At 44.4% G+C, this 17124-nt stretch overlaps 1 protein-coding gene across 11 annotated transcripts in view; it reads left to right on the top strand.

The window, feature by feature from the left end:
* The window catches only part of TSPAN32 (tetraspanin 32), a 31340-nt gene that overhangs the window by 5866 nt on the left and 8350 nt on the right, over positions 1–17124 (top strand). For 10 of the 11 annotated variants that reach the window (XR_004497897.1, XM_015632201.3, XM_015632195.3 and 7 more), the window contains exon 4: positions 4825–4899. The exons of the other annotated variant lie outside the window; for it this stretch is intronic. Coding sequence is in view for 9 of the 10 variants with exons in the window: in XM_015632201.3 (XP_015487687.1) it covers positions 4825–4899 (75 nt within the window). In the remaining variant the exon portion in view is untranslated. The remainder of the gene's footprint in view (positions 1–4824; positions 4900–17124) is intronic. 11 annotated transcript variants of the gene reach the window in all.

Raw genomic sequence — 17124 nt, 5'->3', positions numbered from 1 at the left:
GCCCCGCTCCCCGCCCGCCCCGGGAGGTGCCGCACAGCGGGAGCAGCCTCACTGACCGCTGCCGGGTGGCGGCACGGCCCCAGCCCTCAGTAATTAACGGGAACCCTGCGAGGCACTCAAGAGCTGGCCACTAGCAAGGGTGTTCTCGGCTCCAAGTCGTTCAAGGAGTTCATCGGCGTCTTAAAATCACACGGCCTTTGCCTATTCATATTTAAATATTCATATATAAATTGCCCCCTCCCATCCCTGCCGTATCTTCCACCAAAGGCCAGCTCGCTGCTTGCTTTGCCCCCAGTTCCTAATCCCAAGGCACACATTTAATCTTTGATTTGCCAGCAGGAAGCGAAAGCAGGGAGAGCCAGCCCTGACGGCTGCAGCGAGGTGTATTCGCAGGCAGGAGTGGGGTTTGGCCCTGTGGGGCTCCAAAACTGGTCAGTGTGTTGTCAAGCCCTGCTGATCCCTGCTGTGCTGTAGCTCACAGGAGTGATCAGCCCTGCTGCTTGCAGCTTTTTTCCTCCTTCTGCAATAGAGAGAATATTTCATCTTCCCCTGCTATTGATTTTAAAGGACTTTTCCTCCCTGCATAGAGTGTGTTTTATTTAGAAGACCATTTAATTCACTCTTTAATCAAAGAGGGAAAACACCAGACTATTTGCCTGACATCTGTGGCTGTCCAGGAAACCCAGCCATGTGTGGGGGATGTTTGCATCGATGTGGCTGGTCCACCACAACCTCACTTGGTAAGCCAGCCACTCTGGGGAAAAGCTGACAAGGATGCAGATTTGGTTTACAGGAGCATCTTTTTGTCTGTTTGGATTATATATTGTCATGCTGCCTGGCTGTCTGGAGGTTTGTGTGCCTACAGAGAAGTCTCTGGTCTTTGCAGGCCTTACTGGTGCTGTTCTAAAAACAGTAATGGGTGCACAGTGGTTAGAAACCAGGACAGGTCAAACTGGTTTAAGCACACAGGTCTCAGGAGATTGTCTTCTAGCTGCATTAGCAGCATCATGAGACCAGACAGATGCCACTGTGCACCTGGTGCTGCTTATGAGGAAGCTGGTTCCAAGAAAGTAATTGAGAACTTAAGGATAAAAAATTATGTTCTAAAAATCAGAAATTTTACACCTAAAGCTCCTCTTGAACAGGGAGAATAGCAACAAGCTTATTGAGTCTCTTCCAGCTCAGGCAAACTATGCTTTCTGGTGATCTATGGCTCATCATGCAGTCAGTCCTCAATGTAAATATCCCACAGCTCTCACAGCCCCTGGAGGCCATGTCGCTATTGAAGGGGAGGAAAAGGAAGGAAAACAGCTGTTTTCTTAGTGCTGTTTGCACAAAGGAAAGACTCTGGTAAACTCTGAGGTTTAAAGCATCATGTGTTGTTACCTGGTCAGACAGAAAAAGGGAAAGAAAAAACAGGGAGCAACATGCCGACCATAATATCCCAGCTGAAATTCTCCCATCTGAACTTTATAGTCTAGTAAGACTAGTATAGAGGAAAATTTGTGTTCAGGATGGAGCAGATGTTCCAAAAAAATCCAGTGGAAAAAGCCTCAGTGAATGCCCAATATAACCCAGTTTTTCATCAAGATTGATGAGCTAGCTGGGCCAGCACACAGAGCTGTTTGCTTTATTATACCCAGGTGTAGGCCAGCGTGTAGAGGGCCCTTAATATCACTGCAGCACACTTCAGCATCTTCCTTTCTTCTAATTTAAGCTGCCTCCTGTGCTCTCCCCCATGGTGCAATTCTGAGTGATGTGTCTGTGTGCCAGTGGCAGAGCTGGTGCTGAGGACAGGTTCCTCTTTGGGACTGATGTCACTGACTCATGTTAGCTCTGTGGAAGGGCAAACACGTTGTGTGCTTTTAGATGAACTGGGTCAGGCAGGGAGGGACACAACCTGATGGATGCCACCTGAAGTTTTCCCCCCTTTCCCTGCCCCTGGGCTCTGTGGTCTGTCAGGGAGCTGGCCTTTGCAATGACCACAGCAGCACCAAAAAGCAGCTGGAGCAGAGCAGAGCAGAGGTCAGCTCCTTTCCTGGAAGTGTGGGAGTTTGGCAAAACACAGCTAGAGAGCACAGTCTGAGTTAAAGCATACTTCCCTCATCCAAAGCAGGCCCCCTTCACCAAAGGGGAAGCATCAGAAAGGTGAATTGAAAGAAACACCAGCTAACAGAACAGGGTGCTGTTCCTGCAGATTCTGCCAAGTCTGTCAAAGAGAAATTGTTCCTTGCAGCAAGGATGGAAGCAAGGTCATTCATAAAAGAGTAATTGATGTCTGCCTGGTGACAGCTCTCCACAGGGCTGATGTGGCTCTTGCAAAGGGAACAGGCAGCAGCCTGTGGCTGGCTCCGAGGAGCTCCAAGGGTCTGGGAGATGGTGAACCAGCCTCAACCCTTCCACATTTTGTATGCAAACTGCACATTGCCTTCTTCTTTTTTCCTCCAAATGTCTTCTAATGTAATTAGAAAGTTGCTCTTCCAAAAGCCTCTTGGCTGGGAAGGGAAAAAGCAGGCTATAATTCATTTATAAGCTGTTCTCGAAGCCATGTAATTGCTGTGCACTGGCTGGATGGAGGGGGAGCTTCCCAAAGGGAATTCTTGGTATTCCCAGAGAAACCAGACAGAAATAAAGGGAGAGCTGATGCTGAAGGACTGAGATGTGGGGTGGAGCTGAGGAAGGGAAGATGAGAAGGAGGATTTTTGTCTGCTGGGGGTTTTGGCCCCAGAGAGATGTAAGTTCTGGAGCTGGTGGGGGTAGGAAGGGAGAGCACAGGGGGAGAAATCAGGGTTGTCACTGGCATCCTGCTGTTCATGCTCTCTGGGTTCATGGTGGGTCACCTGAATTATAACTTCAATGGAATGATATGCAGAAAGAAGAGTGGTCACACTGCTATCAGTGCTGGTTTTTCTACCTTTCTTTTTTTAAAAAATGTTCTTTTATTTGAACTTGATTTTGGTGAAAATGCTGTTCGTTTGTGGGGAAGTTGGAGGCAGTGCAAAATGCAGGGTGTGGTCCTATTGAGGAGCAACCTGACATGCCTGTGTAACTTCACCTCCTCCTTCCAGTTTGTGCTGTACCTGCAGAGTTGAACCCCCCACTCCAGCTGGGTTTTGGTCTGAGATAGCTTGCCCTGTGAGCTCTTTCACATCTGCCTGACTTTTAACTACCTTGTCATGTCAGTGTTTGATCAGACTTTTCCTCTCATCTTCTTTAGGGTCTTGGGTAATCTCATTTTAGCTCCTAGCAAGGCAACCAGTGATCTCATCAGCTATATGGCCAGGCAGCTGCCAAAAAAATAAATGAAAGGAGAGACTGGACATACATAATTTAAGATTTTTCGTAAGAGCTGTACCAGGGTTTTCCCTAGTGTCTGATGCAGAGCCTGAAACAAGGCAGCCCCAAAAAAAAAGTGGTGAATACCAGTGGCAGTCTTGTTCCAGGAGCAAAGTCCCCAGGCAGGGCAGAGAAACAGAGCAGATGGACAAGAGCCAGAAAAAGGGTTTTACTGGCACATTCACTTTCATTTCCAGGACTTGAAGTAACATATTTTCCTTTCTTGCTGCTTATGCATGAGTTTGGAGCTTTTTTTTTTTTTTAACTGCTTCTACCAGTTGTGCTTCACAAAAGAAATTGCTTAAAAGATATAATGTTCTTCTTCCTCTCTTAAGCTTGAATTTGGTAAAATGGCTTGAAAGATTTAAACTTTTTTCAAGTTATTTCAGCTATATAATACAATGAAAACAGTCATAGAAAAAAGTTAGAAATCAAAATAAGGTGCAGTCATCTGGGTAAGTTTCCTACATAGTGTTGTGTTGAAAGAGGCACAGTTTAGTGGAAAAACTTGTAAGGGCATTAATTTCAACCGATGCTTATTCATCATCTTTTGTCATTCCAAGACTAAGATGTGGATCCCTGTTGGATGAGCCCATTTAGCCTTCAAACGCTTTGCAGGCACTTTTCCCTTCCTTTTTTTTTATTTTTTTATTTTTATTTTTTTTTAATGTGAACAAGATCATTTGGTCCAGCTGTCACAGCAGGCGAGTGCTTTTTATATCAGGGTGTGTGGGTTTTTTGGTCCAGATTTGTTCAAATAAAAACACAAAACATGTAACTTCCAGCTCTGCAAGCCTAGGGAAGAAGACAAAAGTCAAGCCATGTCCTGCATTGTTGCTGTTACTGTTTAGACATTTCAGGGTCAGTTTCTGCCCTTGATTATATTTGTGTCATCCTGTTGTCTAACTAGGATGGTGCTCATCTAAGAAAGGCAGCTTGGCTGTGCAGCTGCCACCTTGCTCGTAGGGTAAGTCCAGCTCCTCTTCCAGAGTAGGTTGATTTCTATCTCTATCCTAGTTATTTGCTTCTTTATGGACTATTCATGTGGGTTTTCCCCTCTTTGATGCCAGTAGCCAAGTTTTAAATGCCGGGGGTTGAATCCCATGAGTAAGGAGATGCTATTCTGGAGCACAGTCCTGCAGCAGAAGGGAAACATATTGTAAATGTAATGTTTTTTACCTCCTTTTCTTTGTCCAAGAGGAATTTGGGCTGAATAGAATAACTGCACTGCAGAAAGCTGCCTGGTCTTTTGGTCAAACTCTTCAATTTGCCACAGTGTAATTTGAGGGCTCCTGATGGAGAACCACATTATTGTCCATCTAATTTCTCTTAGGTAACTGACATTATGAAGAATATTAAAGGAGGCAATGTTTAAACTTTAATGAAACTTGCTCAAAGAAGCATATTAAATATGTCCTGGTTGTGTTTGCAAATGGGTATTTTTCTCCCTAGGCTGTAACTGTTGGTATTTTTCCTCTTTATCCTCAGGGATTTTTCTGTTTTGCTTTGGCCTTTTGTGGATTGATCCCAGCTGCCTGCTGGAGATACACACACAGCACGGAGGTAAGTGTTGGCTCCTAGGAAATACCACCAGCATCTCATCAGAGATTTTTTTGCTAGCAACTATTTCTCCCATAAAAGGGACATCTGGTGTTAATTAAGCCATCCATATTGAGGTCTATCAGATCCATGCTCTGTTGCATCCGTCCTTTGGAAGAACAGGGTCACCTTCATCAGCTGCCTCTTCAGTGGGATCATCTGAAGGGAGAAGCCCATGGAAGACCTCATGCAGGGAAAATGCTTTGTGCTGAAGGCAAAACAAAATTCAAGTCTCCTTGGCTTTGGATTTTTTTTTTTCCTTAGGGGATGTTTGCTTTGTTTTGTTTTGTTTTGTTTTAAATGAGATGCATGACTTTTACAAAGTCATTTCCAGCTGGTTCTAATTCCTGCTAACATCAATTGGGAGCCTCTATTCGAAGGCAGTGGCAGGTTGCTCTCCTGGCAGTGGCCAGGACAAACACCCAGGAGAGGTGTTGATTAGCATGCAGCAGTGGTACATGAAAAACACAAGAGTGAAAAATGGTGTTTTGGGTCACTATCATGCTGGACCAGAAAGAGAAGATTATAGGAGGCTGAATTTGGAAGAAAGTTGGGGTTTGAATTGTTAGCCCAGTGGTAGATGGGTGGTGTGGGAAATGTATGGTGCTGAGTAAGTCCATCTTTATTCCCCTTTTTGCATCCCTGCCCCTAAAGAATACAAAATTTAATGTAATGTGAAACATCATCCCAGTGAATTAGGGATTGATGCTGGCAGCTCATCTTTTCAGGGTTACATATACAGGGGGTGATCAAAGACCTGTCTGAAGTGTCAGAAGGTTAGCTTTGAGATTTCTTTCTGTGATGGAGGAGCACAACTCCATCCAAGTCCCAGAGACTCAGTCCATACTAGGACTGTGGCAATTGCTTTTGCAGGCACAAGGAGCCCTGTCCTGTAATGGTTCAGCATCCTGTGCATAAATTAAAACCCAGTCCTTCTGAAAGCAGGAGTCAAGGTTAAGGTGCGGGATAAGGTACTGATTCTCTAGAAAGTTTTCCCAGAGCTGGCCAGTACCCACAGTAGTTGAAAATCCTTTGAAATGTGCAGGTGGCTACACTGGACCAGGCTGAAGTTGTTGGCCAAGGTAGGAGCTGTTGGCCAAGGAGATTTTTGGCTGACCTGCTGTTAGCCAAAGTAGCAACATAAAAAACCCAGCAAGCACAAAGCAATGCTTTTTTAGATGCCAGCAGCTAGTGGCCCAGGTGTCTACTGGTGGCACCTGCTGGTGCCTTTGCCTTTAATGTTCTCCCTGGGTTTTTCCTCTGTGAATTTGTCCAACTGCTTTGGAAATGGAGTGAGTTCTGATGGCACAACAGCATCTTTTCCCTGCATACTTAACTGGTTATAGGGGATCCAATCAGAACTGAGATATCCATAAAAAAAAAAGTCTTTCCACAGCCTTTTTTTTTTTCTCTTATTTTTCAGGCAAAACTATTAGCATTTATTACATTCCCACTAACAGTTTAATATGGAAATAATTTGGTTTTCATAACCAACACAGAAGGGAGCACACTTTCCTCCTTCTTCTGCAGATGTTAAATTGTAGATTGAAGCAAAGGCTGTGTCAGGAGAAATGGCACCAGAAACTGTCTGGTTGGCATTGTGAAATTGTGTTTTCTAAATAGACTATTTAGTTCTACTGTTAATCCACATACATGGTGTAGGGCATAAAAAGACTGCAAGAAAAAGGTTGTATTTTGGGTTATGTAATACAGGCATGTGCCTTGTATATTTCTTAATCACTACATCTGTTTTTACTTCAAATTATTTTCATAGGTTTTCTTTGCTCTGAGTGCCCTGCCCACAAAGGCACCCATGGTTATGGTTAGCTTTGGTAATTGGTTTGGTTTCTGTAAGCAAAACAGCTTCCGCTAGGCAAAATTAGGGGGTTTTGTAAAAGGCTGACTTTCTGGGCAAAGAAAACCAGCAGTGTTCCTGACAACAGAAAAAAAATACCATTAGAAACCATCTTGTGTTTCTCTGCTTCCTAAAATCCAAGGAAAAACAGAGAATTCAAATGAGCAAGATTTAATTAGAAGTGTCACTTACAGAACATATGGAAATTTAGTTTTGACTGTAAAGTAACCTGTCTCATTAGAGAGAGAAATGCAGATATGAGCGAAAAATACAGGTGATGGAAAGAAATGCAGGTATGTCTGCCCCTCCAGGACAGGAGCACAGTGATAGATAAAATTGAATGAAGTAGGGAGAGGACTTCTGAAATCTCATTATAGTGCTGTTTGTTTGCTTGTCTTTCTCAAAATAAAGAACCAAATTCAAGCAGGTGTCCTCTGCTGCCTACTGCATGTCAGTACTCCCAAAAATAGTTAATTGTGGTAATCTGGTGGGGGGTGGAAATCAAACCCAGGCAAGTGGGTGGGTGTCTTGTAAGCCTGATAGGAGGTGCACAGCTATCAAGAAAGGAACAGAACTGAGGATGTAAAACTGAATATGGATGAATATGGCCATTACACATGCCTGAATCACTAAGAGCATCGAGGACATTCATGGCTAGAACAAAAATTTCTGTTTTCCCCATGAAAAATACATTGACTTTCCAGTGGAATGCTAGACATAAAATTAGGCTGTTCATTTTGGAAATGCCAGCTGGGAGCTGGTGTCAGTAGTTCCTCCCTTCTGGCAAGGTGCCGAACACAGGCAGCACTGAAAACAGTCTTCCCCTCCCTTTGCAAGCTGGGGATGGGAGGTCTCCCCTGCACTAATCCATGGCAGATGCTTCAGTGGTTTATTCCTGTTGGTAAAAAAAAAATAAATCTACATTTTCTTCATAAAGCAGACTCCTCTTACAGAAAATCATCTGAAACACTAACCCCCAATACTTGGTTGAAAAATTGTTTTTATGGTTATTATCAAGAGACAGTAGGTGGAAATGTTGTTTGAACATGATCAAAACGAGATGCTCTTTTTGCCTGTGTGGCTCTTTCAGGGTCTTTTTTACAGTACCTCCTACAGAGAAGCTGGGCTGGGAGAAAAGAAGAATTATTTGTAAATATTTTATATTCTCAGACCTGGGCACTGTAAACAAAATTAATCTTCTCCTTCCCCATTCTTTTCTGCTTTCATGACCTTCTGTAGCTTCTGGATGAATTCTTTTAGACAGATGTTGAATGTTTTAATTTTAAGTTTTCCGTGTTCCAGATGGACTCAATGTCACCATAGTCTGTTTTCTTAAAGTGATGTATGCCAGACATGCAGCAGTCATGAACCTGAGATTTATCATGCTTTGTCTTAAAAGGTTGCATCCCAATTGTTCCTCCTCTCGGTGGGAGATGTGTTCTTGGTAGGGAAGTGTTGCAATCCTGTCTGAGAAAGGACAGTGATGCAATCAAAGAGAATGAGAGACCGACGTGCATGGGAGTGCAGAGGGGCTGGGAAGACCTCTGTGCAAGATCTTTGCTGGAACTGCTGTGGTAACCACAGAAATCATGAGGTTTTCAGCCACATTGGGAAGTCCTGGTTCCTGAAGCTGAAGAACTGAGTCTTGTTTTCCAGTTATTTTTATGGCACTTCCCTTCCCACAAACTTCTGTCTGTTTAAGTGAGGTCCCTCTGTCATTCACAGCATGGCCAAAAAGAGCCGGGATGTGGAATGCAGAGAGGGATGTAGGAGAGACATGCCACATCTAGCACAGCTGGTGGGGAGGGCTGCTACTTCCTCCTCCTGCTCCACAGCTTCCTTTCTCTCCTCACCCATTAATTGCTGCTTTACAAACCTGTCTGCAGAGGCTGGAGCAAAGCTGTACTTGTCACTGCCATAGAGAAGACTTGGTACCCTTACTGACCAACACAAAAACAGAACCAATAAGGTTGGAAAAGACTCTTAAGATCATTGAATCCAACTTTTGATGGTCAGCTAGACCAGAGCACTTAGTACCATGTCCAGTGATTTCTCAAACACTTTCAGGGATGGTGACTCCACCACCTCCCTGCACAGCCCATTCCAATGCCTGACCACCCCTTCAGTGAAGAAATTCTTCTTGATGTCCATCCTGAACCTGGAATAGTTTAAGGCTCTTATGCTGTCACTTGTTGCCTAAGCGATGAGACGAGCCCCCACCATGCTACAAGCTCCTTTCAGGTAGTTAAAGAGAGCAATAAGGTCTCCCCTGAGCCTCCTTTTCTCTAGGCTGAACTACCCCCAGCTCCATCTCACTGGATTTCTTCTCCAGATCCTTCACCAGCTCTGTTGCCCTTCTCTGGACATGCTCCAGTACTTCAATGTCTTTCTTGTAGTGAGGGGCCCAGAACTGGACACAGGAATTGAGATGTGGCCCCAGCAGCACCAAGTACAGAGGGACAATCACTGCCCTAGCCCTGCTGGCCACTATTTTTGATACAAACCAGGATGCCCTTGGCCTTCTTGGCCACCTGGGCACATGCTGGCTCATTGTCAGTACCCCCAGGTCCTTTTCCACTGGGCCCCTTTCCAGGTACTGTTCTGTAAGCCTGTAGTGCTGCATGAGGTTGTTGACCTCACTTGACCAAAGTGCAGGACCTGGCACTTTGCCTTGCTGACCCTGAGGTTTGGGGTTATGTTCTGGGCCCTGCTGTGAAAGAGGCCAAAGGAGTTTCTATTCCACATCACCTTCTGCTGTTCCCTTTCTCTGCAGCAGCTGAGCAGGTTGTTCCTGCAACTCTGTGGCCCTGGCTCCATAAGCCAAGATGGTAGGGTGTGTCAGTGACACTAAAATTGCTGCAACATAAAAGGAGTTTTACAACAGAATGAACATTTTAATTGCAGAGATTCATTCACAGGTAAAAGCGCAAAACTGATTAAATTAAAATCTACCAACTTAGGAATTTGAAACTGGTGCAAATAATTATCTATATTTCTGTGAAGGCCTGATTCCCCATGTCATCTGAATGAAGAGGTTGCTTGGATTTGCACTAGCTGCAATGATACAGTGATCTCTTAATTATCAGGTGGTTTCTCAGGTTGCTGGGTGATTTCAAAACAAGTTTCACCTGTGACTTTTGGCTCCACATGAGTGGAAAGGCATTAGGTCCTCTGAGCTGCACTGCTTGTACTTCAATAAATACAAGGATTTAGCTTTTTATGGTAAGGGAATGAATACAAGCTGTCCATCTACATCCCAATTCTCCTGCACCTTTTCTCTGCTTTCTTCAGAGGAACTTGTCTGCTCTCCCCTCCTCATGTTGGGAAGTGGAAATGGAGACTTCCATGCTTTGTTAGCAAACAAGGTGGTACCTTTTGATGGTGATTTTCTAACCTGTTAGAAAATTCCAGCCTGGGGTACACATCTGGAATTAACAGCTGCAGCTGTTAAATAACAAACATTGCCACACCTGAGTCTTGCTCTTGAATAAAGCAGCTTCCCTCCTCTCTTCTCTGCATATGGAACCAGCACTGGTCTTCTGTCTGTGGGTCTCCCTCCTAAGCAGCACCTTTGCAGAGAAAAAGGCAGCATTTCCTGGGTCTCCAGGAGGGAAATAATCTCTTACTGTACATAAAACCAGCACATGCATCTTATTTCTGCAGGTATGTAAAGAACAGCCCATCACTTCCCAGTCAATTTCTTAAGTGGGATTGTAGAGGTCCTTCCTCTGTGAATTTACTAGGGTGTGTTTGTGTCTGCTGTCGCTGCCTGTAGTATATGTTGGGGTAAAGTCTTGCAGGGGCTTAAATGCTTAAATGTGGGCTGGAATCCTAGAGATTTTAATGGGACTTAAGCACAAGCTGAAGTTGTGCTCAGATGTTTTCTGAAAGCAGACCTGAAGTGTGAAGGTAGGTTCTTTTTGGGCCTTGATTTAGGAGATTTAGGATTGTAGCCCCCTCACAGGTGTCTTCCAAGAGCATTTACAAAAATCACTGATGTTGCTGTGAAAATGCTGTGAACTGTCCGACATGCTCCTCGCTCTTGCTGTTAATCTAGGAGGCACAATCCCTTTAAAAGCACCGAGCTTTTCCCAGTCTCTGAACTCCATGGGAAAAACAAAAATGGGGGGAAACCCCTCCCTCTTCCTTAACGTTTTTAAATACTGTGCCTCTTTCCCAGTGTTTATGTTCTCACCACCCAGCGACAGCCCACTCCCTCCAGCGAGACACTGCTCTCCTTTGTCTGAGCCTGCACACAGCCATTTGCACTCACGGCTTCTGTAATTTATGGCTGCCCCGGCGCTGAACCCACGCGGCCCCGTTTGTGCCGCTTTCTGTGGCAGAGCTGGAGCTGCCATCTCCAGCAGGGCCAGCCGTGTCACCTGAGGCCACCCTGATGGTTGTCACCGCTGCGGCACACCCAGCCTTCGTGCTCCTGTAGGATGCTCGGCACAGCAGGACAGCCACCACCCGCTCGGAGGTGACAGCGCTGCCCTGGGACCGGCTCTGCTGCTGCTGATACCGCTGGTTTATAAGGTTTTCAGGGTTGTGCAGTGCTTCCTGGGCTGCTCTTGGGAAGCAGCCTTGCCTGACACTGGTTTCAAGTGCCCCAGGGATGGCTGAGATGATTTTTGACACCAATATTGGGGAGAGGGTGTTCACAAATTGGTGGGTTGTGTGTTTTGAAAGAAGGAATGCAAAAGCGTCAGTGTGGGCCCTTGGCAGCCTGTTGAATTTACAGTTCTGTTATAAAAATGAACTGAAATATTGAAGTTCTTACAAACAAACATACATAAAAAAGCCAACAAACAAAGAGCAAACATAAAAAAGCTAATCCAAAAAAACCCAAGAGGACTTTGATATACTGGTGAAATTCACAGATGTGCAGCCACAGACCTGGAGGATTTAGGGGGAAAAATCCTTGTTGCTATTGATTAACTGCCTGCCTGGGTTTTCTGCACTTGCTTATAAAGCATCTGCTGCTCTGTCACAGACACAGAGCGATGCTGCATCTGAGTGGCACACAGGTGGCCTCTGGGTTTTATGGCTTGGCTGAGCAAGAGGCTCTGATGTCCCTCTGCCCATGGGCCAAGGGGGATGTATAGCACCCACACAGCTAGAATCTGCTGCTCTTTTGGGGATGTGGAGATGGGAAATGAGGAGGTGAGTGGTGTAACAGCTCAGCAGTTTCTCATGTTTTAAGTGTTTTGTGCAAGAATGGGATGGAAGTGCTGAGGCTGGAGAGAAAGAGCTTTTGCTGAATTTTTTTGTCCCACGGCAGTTTTTGGTCTGTCTCCTGCTGTGCATATGGCAGAAAGTAGCAGGAAGTAAATATGGTTTGGTTTGGGAGTTTTTTTATACATGTATGTATAGATAGATACAAAATCTGTATGTATATACAGATCTGGGAGGGGGGAAAGGTGAAAGCCAATTGGCTAAAAGCCTCATCTGGATCTTCTGGCATCAGTGGTCTCCAGTGACCACTGTCAGTCAGACAGGGAGCAGCACCTTCTTGTCTTGTGCCATTTTCCACAGGAGACATCAAAGGCTGCTCTGAGTTGCAGCACTGGCTGTATTTCTACATCTGGGGAATGACTAAAGGAAGGCTCTAAAGGAGAGGAGCTGATGTGCAATGAAGGAGATAAAAACATTCAGCAAGCTGCAATGACTCTGTTAGATGAGGCTTGGTCGAGCATGGATGGGGAAAGCTCATCTTACCATGTGTTCAATCCATGTGGTGGGACTTGCTCTGCAACCTGGCCAATGCCCCCAGAGTGTCTTTCTCTCCCGTTTCACTGCAGTTGCATCATTGCTTTGCCCAAACCCAAGCTGTTGCATCTGCCTCCACCCCTGTTTGACACGCTGTGAACACGTGTGTTTCTGCACACTGGGGAGGAAAGGGAAGACAGAGACAGCAAAATGCAGAAGTGTTTTCCTTCTTAGAGCAAGGATGAGTTTCGACTGAGTTCACTAGTTTATTCCAGTTTCCCTTCTTAACTGACTAGCTTGTGGTTCATAGCTGAGTGTGGGAGTCTGCAGTAGCCACCTCTAGAGGGACATTTCTGAGTGAGGCTGGTGAGCAGACCTCCCTGGTGATGCTGAAAACATGAAGTGCTGAGGTTTCAGTTTCTTCTGAGCTGCATCTGCTCTGTTTGATTCCTCTAAGGCACAAAGACTCGAGGAGAGGAGGATCCTCCTCCTGCTTCCCATGCTTGTCTTCTTCCTCTGCCACGTCAAGAGTGTTCCTGTTTATCAGAAAGGAGGAAGATGGGTTTGTCTTTGAGACAACCCTGACATCTCCTTTCACTATATTCTCCTTGAGCTTTGCAGAGCGATTTTTACCCAACAGCAGTTGCAAAGGTGGTTTGCTAAGACTCAGACCGTTGTTCTTGGCACAGGTGCACGTTAGTTTCCACCTAAGAAACAATTCCATGTTGCCTAGACACAGGCATTCACTGGCAGCAGGATTGGGATTCATTGGCACCTTTGGCTTGCAAAGGCATCAGGAATTGAGGGCAGACCTTATCTCATCTTTCTGTTCCAAATCCAGTTACAGGTAAAAATCATCCTGATAAATAACCTAAGTCAAAAATGTCAGTATTCCTCTTGAAGGAGGTAAGGTGGAAATTTGCTTCAGTTTTAATAGCCAAGGGCAAGAACTCTAATTGCTCAGAGAACGTGTCTTCCTGCAGTCATACATTCTGCTTCTTGGGGGATAAAGGATTTAGAGGATGATAAACAATCTCAAAATTCCTTTTTTCTTTTACTTACAGTGAAAAATGGTACTTACTGAGTCAGTTGGAGTCAGCTGCATCAATTTCAGTGGTGATTTTCCATTTGTTGTATCCAGCAACCCATCAATATCATTCCTAAATGAATATTTGATTAAGGAATGCAGACAGAAGTGGGAGGCAGCAATTATTTACCTGATACAGAGCTGGAACATTTCACCCAGCTTCTTCCAGGAAAAGAATTACTGTGAAGTGTGACCTCCATATCACTCAAGCTGGAGATTTTTCTTAAACAGAGCCCAGCTGTTGCTTTATCTTCAGCTCTTGGTGTTTCATACTGATGAGCACTGCAGGCTCAGTCTGCCTCCAAGGGAGAGCTTTGTCCAGCAGAACTCCTCCAGTGGTGGATCACAGCATGTCACTAGGGACAGGAAAATCCACTTGATTGTTATGTGTGGGAGGAGTGAAAGACCTTTCAAAAAAACAGATGGACTTTGTCTTCTCCATTCTCTCATATCTGCCCATTGCATGCTAATTACTGTTTAAGTGATGGGGCACATCTCTTTATCTTAAAGCATATTCTTAATAGTATCAGTGTAAGCACTCAAACTGAACAGTCATCCTGTTGATTAAACATGAGAGAAAGCACCCTGATTATTTTTTATATTTTTTCCCCAACAACTAGATACAGAAAAAGAAAATTGTCTTGAGGCAATGGACTCAAAGTTGCCCATCCAGGGGCATGTGCGATGGGAATCTGTTGAGGATGGCAATTGAGTACAAAGCAATACTGAAGTCTAGCTCTTCACTGTGTTAGGAGCTGGATCAATGGAAAATATGGGGATGAAGGTCTGCTGCATGTAGCAATGTTGCAAATAGGTCATGAAACCACCTGGTGACTGCCTCACACTTTCAGGTTTTAATTTTCACATCATCAGGCATGCATGAGAGAGCATGGTATTTTGGGCTGGATAGATGCTGCAGTGCATGACCCATGCTTCAGAGCTTGGCTGCAGCTCTGAGTATAAACATAACTCCATCCCAGGCAGCTAAGTGCGATGTTTTGCTCTTCTGTGTCTTCTCTTATTAAACCAGACTTCTTGTATGCTCTGGGGCACAGTCTTCTGCAAAGAAGGAAACAGCCAGTGATAAATACTGAGATTTTCTGCTACCTCTGAAGTACTTATATGAGAAGAATGTCTGCAGTAGTCTTTGAAAGCAGACCACTATATTGTATGAAAACAGCAGTTTTTCCCTCCAAAATCAAACAATCCTAGCAAAAATCAGAAAGATGATGTGGCAGAACTGCAGGCAATTCACTCTTTAAAAAATGAATTTAGAGTTTGACATTCCCTTACTAGGATCTGAATAGCCTGTTTAGATAATGTCTGGATATAAATGCTAGATATAATTGCTAGATAGAAATGCTGAGAATGACTAATCAGCAAATTGTACTCTTAGGCTTGCCCAGACACACATTCTAAAAGGAAATTATTGCTATTAAACATTTTCCATATAATGACTTGTGTTTTCAGCTCTTGGAGGCTGCTTGATAAAATGAGAATAAAAAATCTGTAGGTAACTGAGAAGTCAGCTCACAAGCAATCTCAGAAATGGTGCAGATGAGGTCTTTAGTAGTCATTATATACCTGGAGATTACCATCATCATTTCCATCACTGTAGTTGAGCTGGCTGTGAAATGATGACTGCTTGTGGTTTCTTCAATTATTGTTTCCAGCAGCTGAAATAATTTTCAACCACTGTTTTGTTATGGGCATCTTGTTCATTCATTTCTTTCCTACCCACTCTTACCCTTCAAACAGCTACCTCTCCCAGTATTTCCTGGCCCAGATTTCAGGAGCCCTTTAAAAAGTAGTTAAACTTCTGGATTGCTTTCACCCTTTGAACTCTTGCTTGAACATAGACACTTGCTTGAAACCTGTTCTGTTTTTCTTTCTTTCTTTTCAAGTCATCCAAATTTAGGCCTTTTGGATGAAAGGTCAGCATCCTGACCCTCGTGGTAAATATGAAAAGACAAATATTGTGCGTGCAGCACTGTTTCCCTTAACAAAACACGTATGTATGTTGTCATGGTACAAAATAGTTTTTATTCCTACATCTTAGACTGGGATCAGGATATTCAAAAGGTAATAATTTCTTATGTTAAGAAGCCTGCTGCTCTGTTGTTCCTTCCTCCACCAGAGGAGCTCAAAAGATTATTCTTCTTTCATTATTCTTAATCCAATTCTTCAGTGGAAATGAACATTCTTTTTATTGAATCCATTTATTTAATTGCTGCTTCGGGAAAGCTATTTCATGGCCAGCAAGAAGTTAGAAAAGCTTGGATGTTTTCTATTTTATTGGGTTATAAGGATTGCTGTGAGGAAGGTTGGTGCAGAAGTCATCGGGAAATCTGGTCTTACTGTTGCATCCACACCCCTTTATGCACTCTGATATGCCAGAAGGACAAATGGAGCATCCTCCTTCCTCACCTGTGTGGGACAGCTCAGTGTCACACATTTTGCTATGGAGTATATTTTCTTGCCCCATAATATCAGTGACAGGGAGTCTGTCTGTCACTGGACATTCTTATGCCAAGTTGATAGCTGTAGAAAATCTTTTGATGTGTGCCTTCAAACTCTGTTCCTGGAGGCACAGAGCCAATCTGGATACAAATAATCTTCTCTCCCCCCTCTCCCTGCCTGGGTGATAATCAGGGGTTGTCACCCTTTGTGTTTTGGACAGCTGGGCAGGACAGAGCAATATTGCAGTAATAGATGTAACTATTAATTAATTATTAATAGATGTAACATTTAGTAATAGATGTTTTACTCCTGAGCAGAGAGTGTGGGGGTTTTATTCCTTAGAGTAATTTCCAAGTGTGAACCCTTAGATTGAGCTGCAAAGCCTCGCTGAGCAATGGCTCTGTTCCCAGAGACTTCTCAGTGTGGCCACCCGCTCTGCCTGTCTCTCCCATTGATTTTCCTTCCTGAAAGACAAGCACTGACTGCAGGCCCACTCGGACTGGTGCTGCCGAGGAAGTGAGGGAAAATGAAAGGAAGAAACAAGGTTTTGACTCCAGGCACTGAAGGCAACTGTCATTTTTTTTTTTCTGACACCCGAGTGGGAGTTGGCTGGGATCTGTCAGGCTTCAAGTTCTCACAGATCTGGTAAATATTTAGGGTCTGACTCACCACTGAATCAGTCCTTTTATTTTTTTTTTACTCTGTTCAGAGGAACAGCTCTGCCACTTAGATAACACCCACCCTCTGAGGTCTTCTCACTTTTGTATTTTAGCATTTCATGTATGCCTGTCCTCACAGTACTGCCTTCAGGATGGGAGATGCCATCAGCCCTGGCTGGCAGAGGGTCTCAGAGGCACACTGGTCACAGGCACCCAAGTTCCCCTCTGAAATCCAAAACTGGCTGAAAGCTCCAGCCATCAGCTGGTGAGACCCCAGCTCCTTGGTGTATGGTGAGTCACAAACCAGCTCCTGCTGCTGCCTGAGGGTCATTTAGTAGCTGCACTGCTTGTTGTGCTATACCAGGGAGAGCTTCTGTGGAAATCAAGAAGAGCACAATTCCCCCCAGAGACAACTGTGA

The sequence above is a fragment of the Parus major genome, chromosome 5 (assembly GCF_001522545.3).
Source record: "Parus major isolate Abel chromosome 5, Parus_major1.1, whole genome shotgun sequence".
NCBI classification, from domain to species: domain Eukaryota; kingdom Metazoa; phylum Chordata; class Aves; order Passeriformes; family Paridae; genus Parus; species Parus major.
Note: the sequence above shows the minus strand (reverse complement) of the source record. Positions and strands in the feature narration are given on the sequence as shown.